Source organism: Amblyraja radiata, chromosome 32 (genome assembly GCF_010909765.2).
Source record: "Amblyraja radiata isolate CabotCenter1 chromosome 32, sAmbRad1.1.pri, whole genome shotgun sequence".
NCBI classification, from domain to species: domain Eukaryota; kingdom Metazoa; phylum Chordata; class Chondrichthyes; order Rajiformes; family Rajidae; genus Amblyraja; species Amblyraja radiata.
In genome coordinates, this window is record NC_045987.1 from 29,494,014 (window position 1) to 29,517,636 (window position 23,623).

The window sequence follows — 23,623 nt, forward strand, 5'->3', positions numbered from 1 at the left end:
ACGTTAGATAATCGGGTATGTCCACAGACACGTCCAGTCATTTCTTCGCCACCTTTTCCAAAGCCTTCACGCCGTTGGTAAAACGCGGTGCCTCGCAATTGGCTATAGTTTAAGGTGTTGAGTATTGTATTTCCATCCATCGCTTTGTACCATTGTTAGTTGACTAGGTCACAGGGGCGTCATGGAGCTGTACAGAGCAGGAACATCTGGTCGACCAAATTGTCATTCTACGCTTGTTACATTTATCTACATTTGGCCCATATTGACTTAAAACTTTCCTATCCAAATGTCCGTTCATCAAACCTTGCTATCCATATATCTGAGCAAATGTGTTTCAAAAGTAATTGCATCCGCTTCTATAGCTTCCTCTAGCAGCTCATTCCAGATATGGATTACCCACCAAGTGTGAAAAGGTGCCACGTATGAAGACCATCTCAAACCCCCCCCCCCCCCCCCCCGCACCTCTCTTATTTTAAGGCTATGCCCTCAATCCTGGAAGAAAGGTCCATGACGGTCGCATTTTCAACGCCCCTTGTGTTCATGTACACCTCGATATTTTCAGTTCTCTGTCTCCTGCGCCCCAAAGAAAATGAGAAAAACAATAGCAGCCTATCCAACCTTTCCCTACAATTCAAGCCCGCAAAACCAGGAAGTACGTATCATGGCGAATCTCTTCTGAACTGCTTGCGGCTTAATGGCAACCTTCATGTCACTGGTCGAACTAAACTTTACGCAGTGGTGCTCTGCTGCATCAACATGTCCCAACTCGTGTGATCACTACCCTTCCCAATAAAGGAAAGAATGGTAAACGCCTCCCACAATGTTTATCTTACTCGCCACGTTCAGCCAACATAATCAACTGCTTCCTTCTTTTCCCGGCTGCTGTTCGACAGAAAGTACAGACTTTTGAAAGCGCACACCAGTAGACTAAGAAATAACCTCTGTTATCAGGGTTTGGAACAGTCTGTCATCATCTAGTGTACGGTCCGGGTCACCTCTAGCTCTTTGTGGACATGGTCGATGGAACTGCTGGGCTACGTTAAGCGGGTTCGGTATTCCGACTGCACATGCCCAGATCATGTGCTCGCGATAAACATTCTTGGCGGTTGTGCTGCTGCGTGGGTGTAAACTTGCATTTCATTCGTGGTCGGGATCGGGCTCGTGTCTCCGGCGCAGCAGGCCCCGTTGAGTTGCTGCTGGGCCATCCCCGTCCCCTCCCGGGTGTCCTGTCCCTGTCCGGGGCGACCGGGGATGTCCGGGGTGGCCTTGGGCTGGCTCAGCTCTGCCTGTCCTGCCGGGTTGACCGGCTGCCATGGACTGGCGGGGCGCCGGCCGTTGTGGAGGCGACCCGGGATTGCAGCCTGCGCGGTGCGAAAACGCGAGCTTCACTGCTCCAGGCCGGTATCCCGTCAGTCTAGGGCTGTGGATTAACCCAGCCGGCAGGTCAGGCTGACCTGAGCATGAGTTGGCCCTTCGTCTCCGCGCTGGCTGTGTGTCTGGGCCACCGCTGTGGCGGGCCGGTGTCCTGTCGGTCCGTGGTCACCGCAAGTGTCTCCGGCAGCCATCTGATGGGGATGGGGCGCTTTGGGAGGGGTGACGGGGATGGTCCAGAGGCGGTGCGACAGCGTGCGCAGCGCTGGAGGCACGGGTTCGATCCTGGCTGCGGATGGGGTGCGGGTCTATGTGCATGCGGCGGCACGGTTGCCGAGGGTGTTTATCGCGACTGACCTTTGACAAATCGCAGGATTCCTTGCGTTTTACGGAATACCGAACTGGTTTAAAGGATTATCTGCAATCTGCCGTATTTGAGTTTGACGTGATTGTATTTTTATCTGCCTGTTCTTTTTGGATCGTATGCAAAACAACATTTTTCACTGGACCAAGTTAGAATGGATGATAATAATAAATCTAAACCAAAAATAAAATTTGAAACTGACTCGCCACTTTCAGGGAACCGTGCTCCTGCACGCCAGACTTCCTTGTTCTGCAACTCTCTCCGGGGTTCTACCATTTACAGTGTCAGCCTTGCCCTGCTTTGATGTCCCAAATTGCACCACCTCGCACCAGTCAGGTTCCAATTCCAAGCTCACAGGCCTCCGGTACTTACGTACAATGGATCGTCCTGCAAGGGACCATTAATGATGATGAAGAGAGGATATTGGAGCAGGGAAACGATGGCCGCCACCGCCCGTGTTGTCCCGTAGAGTTTTCCAAAGTGGCATGGAGGGAACCTAGCGAGAGGAAAGGAAAGAGTCCGCGTGATTGTGCGGAAAGGATATCACCATAACAGGCCATGTGTGTCACCCCATGTGATCACAGGACACGGAACATAGGAAAGTACAGCGCCGGAACACGCACTTCCACCCATAAAGTTAGTGCCGAACATAATGCCATGATAACTATTTATAGGATGCAGTTAAAGTATTGTGTACAGTTCAGTTTACCCCACGACATGAAGCAGGGCCGGATTTACGTATCAGCTAGACTACTGAAGCTTCGGGCCTCGAGATCTAGGGAGAGCCTACTCACCTCGCTGCCTCACCGGACCGGTCAAACCTCTCCGTCCCACCGACCATCCGCCCACCGGGAACTCCTACTCTTTGGCCACCGACCCTCGCCTGTACACCGCCCTCCAGCAGCCTGCATCCGTCGCTTTCCTGCAGCCTGGACTCAGCACCGGCCTGTGTTTCCATGCTGCAGACTCCAACTCCCCTGAGTTTGAATGCGCTGGGTCCTAGTACCAGTCCCCTAACCCTGGTAACCTCCGTGGCTGTTCCACTGGGTCTTCCCAATTCACCTCAAACCATGGGACCCCAGCTCTTCCCCACCCCCTACCCCCTGACCACCCACCGCCCCCACCAGACATCACCTCGGCCTCAGTCCACTCACTTGCCTTCCTCCGGCCCCAACCCCCAACCCGGCCGTGTGTTCACCATCCCCACTGACCGCCCCCTCTCAGATACCGAACGGCCTCACCTTTGTCCCCCTGTCCCCACCTCAATGAGTTCCGCGCCCGCCGCGATTTGGAGCTCTTCTTCTGTCGCCTCCGCCTCACACTGTTCTTCCATGGGAAGGAGTCCTCGCCCCAATTGATAATCCCCTTTCCCATCTCCAATGGACCCCTCCTCATGGCCATCTTCCAGCCTTAGACCATTTTATTTTAAACTGCCGGCAGGACATCAACCGCCTCAACAGTATATAATACCATGTAATTCTGTGTTCAGGGAAGTGGAGAGAGGACAGCCAAGTGTCTGTGTTGCTCACTTGGCTGGGGTTTGTTTTCCTTGCCACTTCCATCGGCCGATAATTAGTAAAGTTTTGAATTGGTCTAACAAACTGCTTTGTGAGTTGTCTGTTTATTAAGAAGTGAACCTGTTTGTTTAGTTATAAGTTAGCCTTTTCAAGCAGATTTGATTCAGTTTTGATTCAGGTTTTGCAATATAATTGTCAATAAGGAACAATTCTTTAAGAAATATTTCCCAACTATGGCACTTCCGAATCGGCCACGTCCTGCCGGAGCTCCCGAAGTCCCGAGTGGTGAATCTCTGGAACTCCCTGCCACAGAGGGTAGTCGAGGCCAGTTCATTGGCTATATTTAAGAGGGAGTTAGATGTGGCCCTTGTGGCTAAGGGGATCAGAGGGTATGGAGAGAAGGCAGGTACGGGATACTGAGTTGGATGATCAGCCATGATCATATTGAATGGCGGTGCAGGCTCGAAGGGCCGAATGGCCTACTCATGCACCTTATTTCTATGTTTCTATGTTTCTATGTCCACAGGCTGAGCTGGGCGGAGATTCACGCTGGCGGCCCTGGGCAAAGGGATTCCAGGGCTCCACGATGTTGAAATCAGCGCAGCCCGAGGCTGGGAGCTCAGCAAACCACAGCTCCATGATGTTGAAGCAGCAGGCCCAACACTCCAGAACTTCAAACGGTGATCCAAGTAAGGCATCGCCCGCTCCGCGGTGAATCCAATATGTATTTTAAAACCAACTGTTTAATGACAACATACAGTACGATCTAAAAGTACAAGGAGAGTTTGGACAAACTTATACTGTTTTATCTGGAATGCCAGACATTTAGAGGAAACCTGATGGAAATATATACAATTATCAGAGATATAGACAGGCTAGACAAGCAGAACCCTTTTCCCGGGATGGAAATATCAAATACTGGAGGACAGCTTTAAGGTAAAATTGGCAAAACAGGGGCCGCGTGGGGCAGGTTATATATCTGTATATCTGTAGGCAGGTATTTTATACAGAATGTGGAAAGTGCCTGGAAGGAGCTGCCGGGAGTGGTGGAGACATATACAATCGTGACATGTCCCAGGATTTTGAATAGGCACGTGGATATGAAAGCAATCGCTGCTCATGGATCGTGCTCATGGATATGTTGGGCTTCGCTTTATGTGTGGCACAGAAATTGTGGGCTGAAGGACTGAATGTTCAATATTTTACTGTAGATGTTATAAATTGCTCTCACGTGCCTTCAAGTAATCCATACCTCTGAATTTCCTGTAGATACATGTGCCCATCTAAAAGCCTCTTAAACGCCACCATCGTAACTACGGCAGTAACCACAGCAGCGGCAGATTTCGTGATCACAGCCATTTGTGTAAAAAATGTCTCCTTTAATCTGTGTCCCTCTCACTTACAGCGATACTTCCATATCTTTGACATTTCCGCCTTGGGGAAAAGGTTCAAACTCTACCCCACCCATGCCGCTCAAAACTTCATATACTTCTATCATGTCTCCCCTCAATTCCAGAGAACAGTCCATGTCTGTCCAAATCCTCATTGTAGCTATAGGTATCTGATCCAAGAAGCAACCCCGGTGGAGCACGTTCTGCGCCCTCTCCACATCCCTCTCATCTTTCCCGTAATGGGACTAACATGTCTGCTAATAGCTAATACCTAGTCTAAAGACGGGTCACGACGCAAAACATCGCCTATCCATGTACTACAGAGATACTGCAGCACGATGTGCTTCTTTCTAATACTTAATAAGGGCGGCACGGTGGCTCAGAAGGGCGCCATGGTGGCGCAGCAGTAGAGTTGCTACATTACAGCGCCAGAGACCCGGGTTGAATCCCGACTACGGGGCGCAGTCTGTACAGAGTTTGTACGTTCTCCCCGTGACCGCGTGGGTTTCTCCGAGAACTTCGGTTTCCTCTCACACTCCAAAGACGTTCAGGTATTTAGGTTAATTTGCTTGGTATAAATATAAATTGTCCATAGTGTGTCGGTCTCTGACATGTCAATGAGTCTATCTAAAAGTTTGTGAACTGAACCACCACTGTCGTATCTGCCTCCACCACTGGCCTGTGAGCGTGTTCCAGACACCCGCCACGCAGAGAGTGGCGCTCCATCAAAAGTGCAGCCAGCATCATCAAGGGATCAAACACACGTCACTCCTGCAATCAGGGAGATTCTACAGGTGTCTGATAAACCGTGAGCTCCAGGTTCACGAACACCAGCCTCAAATATGAACGTCTTTGGCGTGCCTTTGGATGCACCAAGGGCTCCGAATGTTCTGCATTTGTATTGTGGTTATTAATTTAGTGAATTTATCTTAATTATCATCCTATTGAAAACTACGAATACCAACTAAACGTGGTGCAACAAACTGTCTTGTTTTGCAATGGGGATGTCAGGCTTTTGTCTTGATTGGGCTGAATATTGTTTTTTCTATTTACTATAATTGTGTTTGTATTTTTATGTTCAGTTCCGTTTGGTTCTGTTTCGTTTAGTTTAGTTTAGATTTGCATATGATCCAATGAGAGATAGCTGACTGAATAGAACTGTAGCTTCATGGAAGGAAGCAGAGATTGATGGTGGAAGGTTGCTTCACGGACTGGAGGACTGTGACTGGTGGTGTGTTTCAGGGTTCAGTGATGGGCCCGTTACTGTTTGTCATCTACATCAATGATTTGGATGAGAAAATACATGGCAATATTAGCATGTTTGCTGATGATACAAAATTAGATGGTTTTGCAGGTAGTGAAGAGGTGTGAAACATAGCAGCAGATTGTCGATCGATTGGCCAAGTGGGCTGAGGAACGGTTGATTGAATTTAATACAGAGAAATGTGATGTGTTGCTTTTATGGAAGTCTAACATCGGCAGGACCTACACAGCGAATGGTTGTGTTTTTGGGCAGTGTCGTAGAGCAGAGGGATCTAGGAGTGCAGGTGCACGGTTCCTTGAAGGTGGAGTCGCAAGTAGATAAGGTGGTCATAAAGGCTTTTGGCACATTGTCCTCCATCAATCAGAGAACGGAGTATAAACGGTGGGAGGTCATGTTGCAGTTGTATAAAATGGTGGTGAGGCCGCCTTTAGAGTATCGTGATCCGTTCTGGGCGCCATGCTATAGGAAAGACGCTGTTGAGCTGGAAAGGATACAGAGAAGTTTTACGGAGATGTTGCCAGGGCCAGACGGGTTGAGCATAGCGCGAGGTTGAGCAGGCTGGGACTCTCTTCCTTGGAGCGCAGGAGAATGGGGGGTGACCTCATGGAGGTGTATAAAATCATGAGAGGAATAGATAGAAACATAGAAACATAGAAAATAGGTGCAGGAGTCGGCCATTCGGCCCTTCGAGCTACACTGCCATTCAATATGATCATCTGATCATCCAACTCAGTATCTCTCCATACCCCCTGATCCCTTTAGCCACAAGGGCCACATCTAACTCCCTCTTAACTATAGCCAATGAACTGGCCTCAACTACCTTCTGTGGCAGAGAATTGCACAGATTCACCACTCTCTGTGTGAAAAATGTTTTTCCAATCTCGGTCCTAAAAGACTTCCCCTTTATCCTGCACTCTGCACTCAGCTGGCTCCGTTCCTACCTTTCCAACAGATCCCACTTCATCTCTCGCCACAACCACACCTCTGCTACAGTCGCAGCCGCAGCCGCAGTCACTTAAGGCGTTCCCCAAGGCTCCGTACTCGGCCCCCTCCTCTTCATCATCTACATCGTCCCCCTTGGTCAGATACTCCGCCACTTCAATCTGGACTTCCACTGTTACGCTCATGACACCCAGATTTACCTTGGCACCAAATCCCCCCACAACCCCCCACTCTCCCATATCAACACCTGTTTGTCAGCTATAAAAACCTGGATGCAACATAATTTCTTCAAACTCAACAGCGATAAGACAGAATTCCTCCTCATAGGCTCCAAAGCCACACTCAGCAAAATCAATAACCCCACTCTCACCATCGACGGCACCACTGTCTCCCCATCTCCCCAGGCCCTCAACCTTGGCGTGATCTTTGATTCCACCCTCCCTTGAGCCTCACATCCGCCATGTCATTAAAACCTCCTTCTTTCATCTCCGCAACATCGCCAAACTCAGACCCTCTCTCACACCGCCTGCTGCTGAAAGACTCATCCATGCCTTCATCTCCTCCCAACTGGACTATTGCAACTCACTTCTCCTTGGCATCAGCTCCACCTACATCAACCGACTCCAACTGGTCCAGAACGCAGCCGCCCGACTCATCACCCACACCAAATCCTGGCATCACATCACTCCAGTCCTCAAAAAAATATAATTGGTTTCCCATCTCCCACCGGATCACCTACAAAATCCTGGTCCTCACCTACAAAGCCCTCCACCATCTGCCCCCCCCCCCCCCCCCCATATCTCACTGACCTCCTCTCCCCCTACCAACCCTCACGGTCCCTCAGATCCACATCAGCCGGTCTCCTCTCCATCCACAAGTCGAACCTCCGCAGTTTTGGGGACAGAGCCTTCTCCAGGGCAGCTCCCAGGCTCTGGAACTCCCTCCCCCAACTGATCCGCAATTCCGTGTCCCTCACCATCTTCAAGACCCATCTCTTCACCTCTGCCTATCCTTAGCCCCACGTCCCCGTCCCTTTTCATCTGTGCATTAATTGCCTCATACTGTGTTTTGTATTGAATTCTGTCTTTACTTTGTGTACTAGTCATGTCTCTACTATTTATTTCATTCCCCTTACATGTTTTTCCTCTACATGCTCACTTTTTGTAAGGTGTCCTTGAGACTCTTGAAAGGTGCCCATAAATAAAATTTATTATTATTATTATTATTATCCTTAAACTGTGACCCTTGTTCTGGACTTCCCCAACATCGGGAACAATCTTCCTGCATCTAGCCTGTCCAACCCCTTAAGAATATTGTAAGTTTCTATAAGATCCCCCCTAAATCTTGTAAATTCCAGCGAGTACAAGCCGTGTCTATCCAGTCTTTCTTCATATGAAGGTCCCGCCATCCCAGGAATCAATCTGGTGAACCTTCTCTGTACTCCCTCTATGACAAGAATGTATTTCCTCACATTAGGAGACCAAAACTGTACACAATACTGCAGGTGTGGTCTCACCAAGGCCCTGTACAACTGCAGTAGAACCTCCCTGCTCCTATACTCAAATGGTTTTGCTATGAATGTGAACATACCATTTGCTTTCTTCACTGCCTGCTGCATCTGCATGCCTACTTTCAATGACTGGTGTACCATGACACCCAGGTCTCGTTGCAGCTCCCCTTTTCCTAATCGGCCACCATTCAGATAATAGTCTACTTTCCTGTTTTTGCCACCAAAGCGGATAACCTCACATTTATCCACATTATACTGCATCAGCCATGCATTTGCCCACTCACCCAACCTATCCAAGTCACCTTGCAGCCTCCTAGCTTCCTCCTCACAGCTAACACTGTCCCCCATCTTCGTGTCATCTGCAAACTTGGAGATGTTGCATTCAATTCCCTCGTCCAAATCATTAATATATTGTAAATAGCTGGGTTCCCAGCATTGAGCCTTGCAGTACCCCACTAGTCACTGCCTGCCATTCTGAAAAGGACCCGTTTACTCCTACTCTTTGCTTCCTGCCATCCAGTTCTCTATCCACATCAATACTGAACCTCCAATACCGTGTGCTTTAAGTTTGCATACTAATCTCTTATGTGGGACCTTGTTGAAAGCCTTCTGATAGTCCAGATATAACACATCTGAAAGAGTTAGTTATTAATTGATTGTTGTCATATTTAACCTTTCCTGTCGTAAAAAGCCAATTGTAATGCATGATGAGATTTGCACAAATCCCATCATGACAAGGGTTTTTTTTACTTAAGTTGAAAAGTTTGCAGCTCTATTACAAGTTTTTAATGTAAGTTGAAGAGGTTAATCAGATAAGAAGGGGCCTAGAGGATGCCATTTGGGATGACTGGCTTTTGGCAAAGAGTGAAAAACAACTCCATATTTGGAGGTGGATGATGGTTTTTGTACATTACATCATGCAATTGGTTTTATGTCTGAAGGTATATAAACTTTGTTTTTTTGATATTTCTTTGTGTGTGCTGCTGGAGATTCAGACGTAAAACTGTTCCCTCTGGGTCTCTAGGTCTACACCCGTCAGACGTTAAATTAAAGCTTTGTATGACCTTAAGAATTTGTACTGTGTCTATCTTTTTAAGTGAACTTTTACATTGCCATAGTCGCGCAGGTCTCACTGGGACCACCACCGGATAACTGAGCAGAGGTTACCAGGACTGGAAAGGGAGGAATATCTCTATCCATTGTAACCGACTCCTAGACACTCCTGGAAACACCTCTGTTTCTTTGTCAGAAGTTGGTCTGTTCCCAGCTGAGGTTCTTAGAGTTAAACAAAGCTAAGACCAATTATGAATTGTGTATGTATTTTTACGTATGAATTTTGTGTATGTATTTTACTGCTTTCTCTCTTTCACTCTCTCTCATCCTATTTTTTCCCTCTCTCCCTCTATAAGTGGCTCGTCAGCCTTGTTGAGACACCCATGGTTAGTTGGGTTGAGAAACAGGGAACGAGGTGTGCGCCTACCTTGTTGAGACATCCGAGGATTTGTCAGGTTGAGAAATAAGGGGCTCTCTCTCTCTCAATGATTAAGACGTCTGCCAAGTTGAGAAACTGGGGTCTCGATTAACGAGTCTGCCTGGTTGAGATATTTGGGGCGGTGTTTTTTAAGGGATAAGGAGTCTGCTAAGTTGAGAAACTGGGGGTCTCGATTAGCGAGTCTTCCTGGTTGAGAAATTTGGGATTCATTGGTGTTTTTTTAAGAATTGAGAAATCTGCTTTTTCTTTCTTTTTCTCTCTCTCTCTCTATCTATGGGGTATACTCTGGATAACATTGAAGGAGGAACCCCCGTCCAACATATGTGTTATTTGAATTCTAAGTATAATAAGAAATTTAGAATATTAAGTTACAAGCTGACCAAACTGCTAGGAAATGAGAAAAGGTGGAGGGATCCCTTTTCCTGACAAAGCAAAATAGGGGAAATTGGTGGCGAAATTCGGACAGAATTAAGCATTTCCTGACTAAAGGCAGATGAAGAAGAGGAAGGGAGTAAGAACTGAGGCAGAAGAAGAAGAGAAACAGTATTAAATTCAACATTGAGCGTTAAAACAAACCTGCCTTCAAGATTTGAATAACATTTGGCACAGAGCAACAGAACGGCAGGTGACCTTGGGTTGCTGAACCTAGAATAAGAATGTAGGTCTTTGTCTGTGGAATTTGAGACCTTATTGGGTGTGGCCAGACTTTGAAAAAGGGGAGTCTGTTTGGTCGCCACTTCAGTGGGTGTGGCCAGACTTTGAGTGACGGGACATCCACTATAAACCTACTGACTCCCATGGCTATCTGGACTACACTTCTTCCCACCCTGCTTCCTGTAAGGACTCCATCCCCTACTCCCAATTCCTCCGTCTACGCTGCATCTGCTCCAAGGATGAGGCGTTCCACACCAGGGCATCTGAAATGTCCTCATTCTTCAGGGAACAGGGGTTCCCCTCCTCCACCATATATGAGGCTCGCATGAGGGGAGGGTCTCTTCCATACCCCGCAACACTGCTCTCTCTCCCCATCCCCCCACTCGCAAGGGCAGAGTTCCCCTAGTCCTCACCTTTCACCCCACCAGCCGTCACATACAACAAGTAATCCTCCGTCAGTTTTGCAACCTCCAACGTGAGCCCACCACTCGCCACATCTTCCCATCTCCCCCCGTGTCTGCCTTCCGCAAAGATTCCGCAATTTTGTTACCCCTTGCTGTCTCCTCCCCTTCCTCAGCCCTCGGGCTGTCTCATCCCATCCCTCAGCCTTCGGGCTCCTCCTCCTACTTTTTCCTTTGTGGAGGTTGCAGGTGGTTGCCGGAGGTTGCAGATAGTGGAAACAGGTAGGGAGACTGATAAAAACCTCCGGGAACCTCCAGGAACCACACGGAAATCTTGGGTTGGGCTCAAAGTTTCCGGAGGTTTCCGTTCAGGTTTCCTAAGTGGGACAGGGGCATAAGTCTGGTTTACAGGAGATAGCGTTGAAAGGAAGGTCGAGGCCGGCAGCGGGCGGGCGCCCATTTCGCCTTCTGAGCCGCTGGCATCACGACCAGCGGCAGCTATTCAGGTGCCGATTGAAAGCACCATGGCTACTCGTGTAGGGAGAAAAGCCACCAAAAAATCAGTAAGGCCCGAGGACTCTGATGAGTCGGGCCAGGAGGTTTCTTCTCCCACTCTCAGTGACATTTCTGGACGTCTGGCAAAGATGGAGCACCTGATGGAGAGGATGCTCCATCGTGACATGTTCTAGGAGGAACTTTATATCCGTGGGTCACCCCATGGGCCCGTGGCAGCAACCTCTACTAGAGGGCTGTATAGGGAAGATCTGCTCCGTGAAGAGGAGCCGTATATCCGCGGGTCTTCTTGAGGACCCATGGCAGCAGTACCTTTAGAAGGGCTGCATGATGTCACCCTCATGGAGGAGGTGAGCTTACCGGGGCAGTTTTGTTCTGACCCTGAGTGAGGTTGGAGGTATTGGGGAGCAGCATACCCCAAAGCACGAGAGCCAAGAGCCAGGAGTGCCAGGCATGGCATCTAGATTCGCCATACCAACGGGAACTAGTCAGCCGTTGGAAGATGACCTGGCCAAAACCATTAATTATATGGCTTCCCATCAGTTACAGGATTTAATGATGGAAGAAACGGCGAAAAGATATGAGACACCTGCCAACTGTGCCTCAATCAAAGTGCCCTGTTAACCATGCCATCTGAGGGCACATGAGTGGAAGCATCAGAGCACAGGAGTTAAGGCTCCAAAAGATCTTAAAGATACTTGGGTCAGGTATTACTGCCTTTGCAAGATCAATCGAAGGGGCGCCCCTGTCTGATGTACAGCATGATGCTTTGGCCCTTATGTGCAATGCACACTTCGAAATAAATTGTCTTCGTAAGTGCAATAAGACCAACTCTCAACCCAAAGTTTGCAGCTTTGTGCAAAACAACCAATGTGCAGCCAGTTAGACAGGTAGATGGATTGGCCAGGTTTAGAAGGATATGGATCAAACGCGGGCTGGTAGGACCAATGTAGCTGGGGCATATTGGCCGGTGTGGGCCGAAGGGCCTGTTTCTACATTCTATCATTCTATCTGGGCTCTTGCAAGGTAGATTTGTTTTGTTTTCTGTTCGGATACACATGAGAATTAAACACTCTTAACCCTTGATTCTAATCCAGGAGGACGCAACTTACGTAATGGTGATGAACGCGGCGAGCCCCCCGTACAGGAAGGATCGCATCATCATGAACAGAACGAACGTCAGGTATTGAACCTCCGGCACCGGGATGGCGGCGGCGAGAGAGAACAAGGCCGAGAGGATGACGGTGAGGGCGAGAGAGAGGACCATCGCCTGCATGTCGGCCAGTCTCTGTGAAGCTACCGAGCCTGAGTGGAGCACAGAGGAAAGAAGCATGAGAGGATGGTGATCGTGGGGGTAGAGTGAGGGGAGGGGGGTGGGGGATGGGAGTATTCGGGAGTGGAGAGTGGAGGAGGGGGTGGAGAGGGGATTAGAAACAAAGTTTAAAATTAAGCACTGGAACTGGACACTAATTCACTACGACCGCCAGGCATAGACATAGACATAGATAACTGGTGCAGGAGGAAGCCATTCGGCCCTTCGAGCCAGCACCGCCATTCATTGTGATCATGGCTGATCGTCCCCAATTAATAACCCGTACCTGCCTTCTCCCCATATCCCTTGTTCCAACTAGCCCCTAGAGCTCTATCTAACTCTCTCTTATATCCATCCAGTGATTTGGCCTTCATTGCCCTCTGGCAGGGAATTCCACAAATTCACAACTCTCTGGGTGAAAACGTTTTGTCTCACCTCAGTCTTAAATGGCCTCTCCTTTATTCTAAGACTGTGGCCCCTGGTTCTGGACTTTCCCAACATTGGGAAGATTATAATCTGCCCCCTTGGTTTTGCAGCCAAAGTGGATAACCTTACATTTATCTATTTTATACTGCATCTGCCACGCATCTGCCCACTCACTCAACCTGCCCAGGTTGGCGGGACTGTCATATGAGGAAAGATTGAAAAGACTAGGCTTGTATTCACTGGAATTTAGAAGGATGAGGGGGATCTTATCGAAACTTATAAAATTATAAAAGTACTGGACAAGCTAGATGCAGAAAAAATGTTCCCAATGTTGGGCGAGTCCAGAACCAGGGGCCACAGTCTTTGAATCAGAGAGTTGTGAATTTATGGAATTCCCTGCCACAGAGGCATTGGTGAAACCAATTCTGGAGTATGGTGTACAATTTTGGTCGCCCAATTATAGGAAGGATGTCAACAAAATAGAGAGAGTACAGAGGAGATTTACTAGAATGTTGCGTAGGTTTCAGCAACTAAGTTACAAAGAAAGGTTGAATAAGTTGGGTCTTTATTCTTGGGAGCGCAGAAGGTTAAAGGGGGACTTGATAGAGGTCTTTAAAATGATGAGAGGGATAGACAGAGTTGATGTGAATAAGCTTTTCCTATTGAGAGTAGGGAAGATTCAAACAAGAGGACATGACTTCAGAATTAAGGGACAGAAGTTTAGGGGTAACATGAGGCGGAACTTCTTTACTCAGAGAGTGGTAGCTGTGTGTAATGAGCTTCCAGTGGAAGTGGTGGAGGCAGGTTCGATTTTATCATTTAAAAATACATTGGATAGGTATATGGATGGGAAAGGAATGGAGAGTGCAGGTAGATGGGACTAGGGGAAAATAAGTGTTCGGCACGGACTTGTAGAGCCGAGATGGCCTGTTTCCGTGCTGTAATTGTTATATGGTTATATGGTGGGCAGTGGAGGCCAAGTCACTGGATGGATTAAGAGAGAGTTAGATAGAGCTCTAGGGGCTAGTGGAGTCAAGGGATATGGGGAGAAGGCAGGCACGGGTTATTGATAGGGGACGATCAGCCATGATCATAATGAATGGCGGTGCTGGCTTCCTCCTGCATCTATTTTCCATGTTTTTATGTTTCTATGTTTTTATGCTTTAAATATTTCTGACGTACGTCTCAACCACCTCCTATGTAGCTTGTTGCATAGACCCAAACTCTCTGTGCCAAGAATTTGTCCTTCGGGTTCCTACTTTTGTTTATTTATTTCTGTGTTTTTGCATTAATATCAGTAAGAATGTCCATGTCGCACCCCTTTTATCCCCCAGAGTAAGAAAAAATTCAGAGGGGAAAAAATAAATAAATAAATTCGGAAATAAAATCTGGCCCGCGGAATGAGGGAGTGCCCATTTCTCTGGGCCCGGGGGGGGGGGGTGCGGTGTCTGCCCGCCCCATCCAGCGTCGGAGCCTCACCAACGGCTTGCCTGGCGACCAGGAGACCGTCCTCCCGTCGCCGGGCGGGAGTGGCTGAATCTGAACCCAGCGGCTGTAACCCCAACACCAGACGCCGCTGTGGCGGGGCCAGCTCCGCTTGCCTCCCCCCCCAACCAGGGCCCAAGTTCTCAGCTAGTGACTCTTCTTCAGTTTGGAAGGGCGTGCAAGAAATCACCAGCTATAAGAGGAAAGCCCCCCGCTCTTTGGACAATCGTCAGCTGACGAACTACCTGAATGAGTTTTACTGCAGGTTTGAAAATCAGAAACGTAACCCTGGTACCCCCTGTTGATTTTAGCTCTGCATTCAACACCATTGTGCCAGAGCTAGTACACTCCAAACTTTCTGAGTTGACTATGCTGAACCCCTCTGTCCGTGGATCACCAGCTTCCTGACAGACAGGAAGCAGCATGTGAGATGGGAAAGCATATCTCGGACCCGCAAATGCTCAGCATAGGGGCACCGCAAGATGCGTACTCTCCCCTCTCCTCTACTCTTGCCACACCAATGACTGCACCTCTGTCAAGCTTCTCAAGTTTGCAGACGACACAACCCTGATTGGACTGATCCAGGATGGGGATCTCTGAACTCTTTTCAATTTGACATCTTTCCTATAACATGGTGCCCTGAACTGAACACAATATTCTAAATGCGGTCTCACAAACATCTTATACAACTGCAACATGACCTCACAACTTCTATACTCAATACTCTGACTGATGAAGGCCAAAGTGCCAAAATACTTTTTGACCACCTGATATACCTGCGACACGAACTTCAAGGAACCATGCAACCATCACTCTGCCCACCTGGCTAATTGATCCAGATCCTGCTGCAATCTTTCACAACCATCTTCACTATCTGCAAAACCACTCACTTCTGTATCAGCAAACCAGCTAATCTTGCCCTGTTCTGTGACGTTTTACAGAGTGCTGGAGTAACTCAGCGGGTCAGGCTGAGTATGGAGGTTGGGAGGTCATGTTGCAGTTGCAGAAGAAGGTGGTGAGGCCGCATTCAGAGTATTGTATTCAGTTCTGCGCACCATGTTATAGGAAAGAGGTCATCTGGAAAGGGTACAGAGAAGATTTACGAGGATGTTGCCAGGACTAGAGGGCCAGAGCTATAGGGAGAGGTTGAGTAGACTGGGTCTCTATTTCATGGAGCACAGGAGGATGAGGGATGATCTAATAGAATCATGATTTGAATAGATATGGTTGAGTCTTTTGCCCAGTAGGTTAATCGAGGAGCAGAGAACATAAGTTTAAGGTGAACGGCAAAAGATTTAATAGGAATCTGAGGGGTATGTTTTTCACACAAAGAGTGGTAGGTGTATGGAACAAGCTGCCAGAGGAGGTAGTTGAGGCGACAACTATCGCAACATTTAAGAAACAGTTAGACAGGTACAGGGAAAGGACTGGTTCGGAGGGATATGGATCAAACGTGGGCAGGTGAGACTAGTGCAGATGGGACATGCTGGGCCGAAGGGTCTGTTTCCACCCTATATCACTCCATGGCTCTATCTATCTTTCCCTCTCAAACACATTCTCCTGCCTCCGACACCCGTATCAATCAAGAATCTATCAATCTCCTCCTGAAAAATGTCCATTGACTTGACCTCCACAGCTGTCTGTGGCAATGAATTCCACAGTTCACCACCCTCAAGGACTTAAAAAATTCCTGCTCATCGCCTTCCCAAATGAATGTCTTTCAACTCTGAGGCTGTGGCCACTGGTCCTAGACTCTCCCACTAGTGGAAACATCCTCTCCACATCCACTCAATCCAGGTTTTTACCAGGCTGGGACAGACTGCAACAGCTTCACACCGTGTCCCAAAGCTTGTGTCCTGTCCTGCATCACCCAAGGCAGCAGAGACATTATAGGAGAGGACAAGCACCGTAAAAAAGTAGCTCACGATGGTTTGGGTAACATTCATGAATGTCTATGCATGCCACATCATGAATATTACTGAAGAACGGTCTTGACCCGAAATATAACCTCCAGCGATGCTGCCTGACTCACTGAGTTACTCCAGCACTCTGTGACAAGTCATCTATCCATCTTCTCCAGCGATGCTGCCTGACTCACTGAGTTACTCCAGCACTCTGTGAAACGTCACCTATCCATGTTCTCCAGAGATGCTGCCTGACCCACTTAGTTACTGCAGCACTTTGTGTCTATTTTCCCTTCACCCATCTGCCCAAGCCCACTCTCCCCCCTCCTTTCCTATGTTCCTTTCCACCCATAAACCTCTCTCTGCCTTTACATTTGACTCTTCTTTCAAATCTGCTTTACTTATCTACATTCATTTTTCTTCTTAACCTTTTAGTCATAGAATGATGCAGTGTGGAAAACAGGCCCTTCAGCCCAACTTGCCCACACCGACCGACATGCCCCATCTAAACTAGTCCCACTCACACGGGTTTGGGCCATATCCATCAAAATCTGTCCTATCCATGTACGTGTCCAAATGTCTCTTAAACATTAGGATAGTCCCAGCCTTAACTATCTCATCTGGCAGCTCGTTATATACACCCAGCACCCTTTGTGTGAAAAAGCTACCTCTCAGATTCCTGTTAATTTCTGAAATATTGGTCATAAATTTGGATCAGAAATGCTCCAAAATAAGGCTCAGAATGCATCAGAGAGCATCTAAGAGCTTCCAGGGCCCTTAAGCGGGCCCTGGACCCTGGCATCGAGGGTCTTCACGCTTCGCGCTCATGATGTGCGCAGCGCGCACACTATTTCACATTAAAATTTTTGTAATCCTGTCATGCCACCCCCCTTTTTGGAAAGCTTCGTACGGGCCTGATATATAATAATGAAACACTCTACTCAGTTCAGCTTTCCCGTATTCCAGATAATGAAGCGCACAGTGAGTGTGAGAATATGAGTGAGTTTAGGGCAGTGTTTAGATGAGTTTGGCCCACGAAGTCCACGAGGGCAACCGATCATCTGTCTATTCCATATTCCACTGTCTTCGCCACTTCCATGTCACCCCCCCTTTCTAACCCGCTCCCTACCTACTAGGGATATTTACAGAGGTAATTTAATCAACAAACTCACGTCTTTGTGATGTTGGATAAAATCTGAGCATCCGGAGCAAACCCACGTCGTCACAAACTCCACAATGACTCGAGGATAGGATCGAACTCGAGTATCTGACGCTGTGAGGTAACGGCTCAACCAACTGCGCCACCGTGTGCTGGACAGTAAACGGTGGGAGAACATGGGAGGGTGTGGGAGCCGGACACGACAGAGAGTGTGAACGTGGGGCTGTGGGAGCCGGTAGGGGCGCGTGTGAGTAAGGGAATGTGAAAGAGAGAGGGTGTGAGTGAGAGTCCGTTAGGGAGTGACAAGACAAGGTGTGGAAGAGCGATAGACGGGGGGGGGGGGGGGGGGGGGGGGCGACGGTGAAAGAATGACCAAGCATGTGTGAATATATCAGAGTTTGAGAACAGGAGTCAACATAGAACATAAAACAAAAATAAATCACAGCGGAAGAACTGACCCTTCGGCCCATAATGTGCGTGCTGTATACACAGTCAAACTGAATTAATACCATGACATACGCTTATACGCCTTCTTTCCCACTTTCACGTTACCACATATAGCTGTGGACTTGGACCCCAATATTCATCTGGAGAAAATGCAGTGAAGTTTCTCGCCCGAATGCGTCACCTATTCCATTTCTCCAGAGATGCTGCCTGACACTCGGAGTCTCTTCGTCATTTTTTTTGTCTATCTTCGGTGTCAACTAGCATCTGGTTAATTCCCATACAATGCAGGTAAAGGTCTTGCCAACATTTTCCTCACATTCAACCTATAAATGACAGCGCCTCACCGTTACTGGGATTATACTCCATCTGTCATTTCTCCGCCGATAGTGTAGCAGATGTGCAGCCCCTTGTCATACATTCACAGCCTTCCTCGCAGTTTGCGGCCCTAGCAACTTTGGTGTCATCTGCAAGTTTTAGTCCAAGTCATTTATGTATATCTCAAACAACAGAGGCACCCGCACATATCACCAAGGAACGCCGCTGCCCATCGACCTCCAGCTGGAATAGTCCTCTTTCATCAAAATCATCAGACACCGTGAGCAACACAGGCAGAGAGAAATGGACATTCTATCAACACACCAGACGGCCAGAGTGAGTTTGAACGTCGATAAGACGACAAAAATATATTTCTGTCACGCGAACCTTCAGAGGTCAGCGAAGTGAGTGCAGACGTTGGGGCGTTATGTTACAGTTGAACAAGACGTTAGCGAGGTCGCAGCTGGAAGAATGTGCTCAGTTTGCGTCACCGTGCTACAGGAATAATGCTAGCACGATGGAATGTGTGGAGAGAAGATTCCTATCAATGTTTCCAGAGCTCAATGGCATGCGCTACATGGAAGGATTGGGCAGGCGAGGCCTTTATTTCCAAGATATAGAGATATAGAGAGTATAGGTTTGTGGTGAATCCGAGGAGCAACCTTTTCACATAGTGGGTATCTGGAACCGGATGTCAGAGGATGAAGCTAAGCTAGGCAAATAACAACATTTAAAATACACTTCGGCATGGAGAATAAATATTTAGAGGGCATTAGGCCAGACACGTGCAGGTAATATTAACCTAAATCTTGGTCGGCAGCGACGAGTTGATCGGAAGGGTCTGTTTCTGGGCAGTACTATTCGATTTATTCCCAAGTAAGTGAACCGCACCGTGATCCCAAGTGTGATCCCGCTGCCCACTCCAGTATTACCTGAGGCTGCATTCAAACCCCGTCCCATCAATTTGTGCCTGTCCAGTATTAGTCCGTTCCAAGGAGCGCACAGAACAGCAAACAGTTGCGTGAACGCAAAGGCGTTTGTAAACCTGCTGACTGAAAATTACGTTAGAATTAGTGAGACATGTTGCCGCGGGCTGGAGGGATGGAGAGGGAGAGAGGAGGGGTAGATGTTTTTTGGTCGGTTGGGGCGCTGCAAGCCGGCGCCCTGTCAGCAGCGTGTCCGTTTTTTTCTACTTTTTTTAGTATGTTTTACAGTATGTTTTTGATGTGTCTCGGTGTGTTTTGTGTGTTTTGTGGGGGGGGGGTGGGGGGGTAAGGGGGAAACCGCTTCGGTCGCCTCCTCCACGGAGAGGCGACTTTTTCCAGGTCGCCTCCCCCGTGGCCTAACAACAAGGATCGGCGCGGCCTTTCCCGGAGACGCGCCCGGGGCTTCAGCGGCGGGCGCAGTGCGGACTCGGCGTGGAGCGGGCGAGCCCTCGCTGGAGGGGAGCGCTCCGTTTCGCTGGCCCGCGGCAGCCGGCAGCCTGAAGCCGCGGTCTGCAGAGCTCCAGCGTCTGCAGCCCAGGATCCCTCGTGGGGGACCCGGGGGGGGGGGGGGGGGGGGGAAGAAGATGCGCCGAATGCCGGCCCGCCACCACCCCTGGAGGGGAGCTTCGACCGCCGGCCCTGCAGTCTGCGGTGCTTCTGGCTGCGGCGCGAATTTTAAACATTCGACCGCCGGCCTGTGCCGCGGTCTCCGGTGGGGAAGAGCCGATCCTGGACTTACCTTGACTTTTACCTTGTCCTTTATCATCTGGACGCCCCCAGCGACGGTCGCGGAGGGTTGAGGTCCCGACCACGGGGGGAAATGGAGGTGGACTGGCCAATTTATGTGCCTTCCACCACAGTGATGAATGCTGTGGTGGATGTTTGTTAAATTTTAATTGTGTTTGTGTGTTCTTTATCATTGTACCGCTGTTGACAAATTCATTTCACTTGCACTTTATGTGCAATGTGGCGAGAGAGGGAGAGAGGGAGAGAGGGAGAGAGGGAGAGAGAGAGAGGGGGAGAGAGTGGGAGAGAGAGAGAGAGAGAGGGAGAGAGGGGGAGAGAGGGGGAGAGAGAGGGGGAGAGAGGGGGCGAGAGCGAGAGAGAGAGGGGGAGAGAGGGGGAGAGAGGGGGAGGAGAGAGGGGGAGAGAGGGGGAGAGAGGGGGAGAGAGGGGGAGAGAGGGGGACGAGATGGGAGAGAGGGGGAGAGAGGGGAGAGAGGGGGAGAGAGGGGAGAGGGAGAGAGGTTGAGAGGGGGAAGAGAGAGGGAGAGAGGAGAAAGAGGGGGGGAGGGAAAGAGAGACAGGAAGAGGGTGAAAGGGAGATTGAGAGAGAAAGGGAGAGAGGGAGAGACTGCGATGGAGAGATTGAGGGAGAAAAAGAGAGGAAGAGGGCGAGCGAGAGAGAGAGAGCTGGGTGGGAGGGAGATGGAGAAAGCAATAGACATCCCCAATCAGTACCCGTTCCTGCCTTCTCCCCATATTCCTTGACCGCTATTTTTAAGAGCCCTGTCTAGCTCTCTCTTGAAAGCATCAAGAGAACCTGCCTCCACCGCCCTCTGAGGCAGAGAATTCCACAGACTCACCACTCCCTGTGAGAAAAAGGGTTTCCTCGTCTCCGTTCTAAATGGCTTACTGCTTATCCTTAAACTGTGGCCCCTGGTTCTGGACTCCCCCAACATCGGGATCATGTTTCCTGCCTCTAGCGTGTCCAAACCCTTAACAATCTTATACGTTTCCATGAGATACCCTCTCATCCTTCTAAACTCCAGAGTGTACAAGCCCAGCTGCTCCATTCTCTCAGCATAAGACCGTCCCGCCATCCCGGGAATTAACCTTGTAAACCTACGCTGCACTCCCTCAATAGCAAGAATGTTCTTCCTCAAATTAGGGGACCAAAACTGCACACAATACTCCAGGTGTGGTTTCACTAGGGCTCTGTACAACTGCAGAAGGACCTCTTTGCTCCTATTTTCGATTCCTCTTGTTATAAAGACCACCATGCCATTCGCTTTCTTCACTACCTGCTGTACCTGCATGCTTACTTTCATAGACTGATGAACAAGGATCCCTCAGAATCCGTTGTACTTCCCCTTTTCCCAACTTGACGCCACTTAGATAGTTAATCTGCCTTCCTTGTTTTTGCTACCCAAGTGGATAACCGTTACATTTTATCTGCGAGATATAGGTGGTGATATTGGAGTGGGCGGGAGAGGGAGAGCAGAGAGCAGATGAGAGAAGAAGAGATAGGGAGTGGAGAGAGAGAGAGACAGCAGTGAGGAAGGGAGGGATTAGAGTGAGCGCAGGAGAGAGGGGAAGGGGAGAGGGAGAAGGGGGGGGGGGGCGGGTTATGGGGGAAAGAGAGGGGGGAAAAAAGAGACGTAAAAGAGGGAGGTAGGGGGAGAGAAGATGGGGAGGAAGTGGGAAAAATTGAGGGAGAGACGAGAAAGGTGAGGTGGTCGCGGAGAGGGAGAGAGAGGAGACACGCTGAGAGAGGAGAGGAGATGTCAGACGGAGAGAGGGGAGAGCAGACTGGACAGAGAGCGAGGGGAGAGGAGAGTGGAGAGAGACGAGAGAGAGAGAGAGAGAGAAGAGAGAGAGAGAGAGAGAGAGAGAGAGAGAGAGAGAGAGAGAGAGAGAGAGAGAGAGAGAGAGAGAGGCTCAGACAGGGAGAAAGACAGAGGGAGACAGACAGAGAGACGGAATGGAGAGGGAGTGCGGAGGAGAGAGAGTGGGAGGAAGAGAAGGAGAGGGAGGGGAGGGAGAAGGAGAGAGAGAGGAAGAGGGATAGGGGAGGAGAGAGATGGGAGAGAGAGAGGGAGAGAGAGATTGAGAGAGGGGGAGAGGAGGGGTGAGAGAGAGGGAGAGAGGAATAGAGGGAGACGGAGGATGGGGAGGAAGAGTGGAAGATGGAGAGGGGTGAGAGGAAGACTTGGATGGAGGGAGAGCGGGAGTGAGTGAGGGAGGGAGGGAGGGAGAGAGGGAGGAAGAGAGAGGGCGAGGGACAGAGAGTGGGAGGGAGTGGAATAGCGGGGGAGGGAGAGTCAGAAAGAGTGAGAGAAAGAGGGAGAGAGAAAGAGAGCGACAAAGAGAGGGGGAGGAATGAGGTGAGGGAAGGAGGGGAAGTGGGAGAAAGAGAGAGAGGGAGAGGTAGATGTAGAACGAAGGAGAGGGGGAAGAGGAAGATTGCGAGGGAGAGGGGAGAGCGGAAGACTTGGATGGAGGGAGAGCGGGAGTGAGGGATGGCGAGAGGGAGGAAGAGAGAGGGGGAGAGGGTGGATGGGATAGAGAGAAAGACGAAGGAAGAGATGGAGGGGGTGTGAGCGAAGGTGGTGGTGGGCGGTGGGGATCTGTTCCCCCCCCCCCCCCTTCACCTTGTTCGGGATCAGCGTTCGTCATGAGGTTGAGCAGAGGGTTCAGAGTGCCGATGAAAATGGACGATCGCAGCTGAAGGATCGAGGTCCAGAGCAGGCTGGCGAGGAATGTGCGAGAGATAAGGCAGCTCCGGAAAGAGGGGACTTCCTCCACGTTCCCGTTGATATGTGGACCTGCAGCGGGACAGAGAACAGCCCACGTGAAAACAGAAGACAATCGCGGTGAAGAGCTCACGGCTCGGGCCTTTCACACGAACTACCCTTGGCTGCATCGCGCATATTCTCATTTCACAGCGAAATCAAAATGACTTTGACGTAAATTTAGATGCGTTCGTTTGAGTAGAAAGAAGGAACTTTAGATACTGGTTAGAACGCGAAGAGACACAAATAGCTGGAGTAACACAAGGAGTCGGGAGACATCACTGGAGAACATGCTTTGGCAAGGTTTCAGATCGGGACCATTCTTCAGAGTAATGGATCAGTGTGTAAGTTTGCAGACGCCGCCAAGGATGACCATCGCGGATTACGAAGAAACATAGATTTAATTGCAATCCGAGGGGTAACATTTTCACACAAAGGGTGGTGGATGCATGGATCAAGCTGTCAGAGGAGGTAGTTGAGGCTGGGGCTATCCCATCGTTTAAGAAACAGTCTGATAGGTACATGGATAGGACAAGTTTGGAGTGATATGGACCAAGCACAGACAAGTGGGACTAGTGTAGCTGGGATATTGTTGGCCGGTGTGGGCGAGTTGGGCCTCGTATGTTGGACTGTATGTCACTGTATCCAAAGTTCA

At 49.4% G+C, this 23,623-nt stretch overlaps 1 protein-coding gene across 1 annotated transcript in view; it reads right to left on the bottom strand.

Moving 5' to 3' along the window:
• LOC116991092 (solute carrier family 43 member 3-like) overlaps positions 1-23,623 on the bottom strand; it is a 38,262-nt gene that overhangs the window by 5,686 nt on the left and 8,953 nt on the right. The window contains exons 2-5 of the mRNA XM_033049445.1: positions 22,828-23,001; positions 19,400-19,519; positions 12,532-12,724; positions 2,108-2,231 (exon numbers count right to left, since the gene is read on the bottom strand). Of these exons, the coding sequence (XP_032905336.1) occupies positions 2,108-2,231; positions 12,532-12,724; positions 19,400-19,519; positions 22,828-23,001 (611 nt within the window). The remainder of the gene's footprint in view (positions 1-2,107; positions 2,232-12,531; positions 12,725-19,399; positions 19,520-22,827; positions 23,002-23,623) is intronic.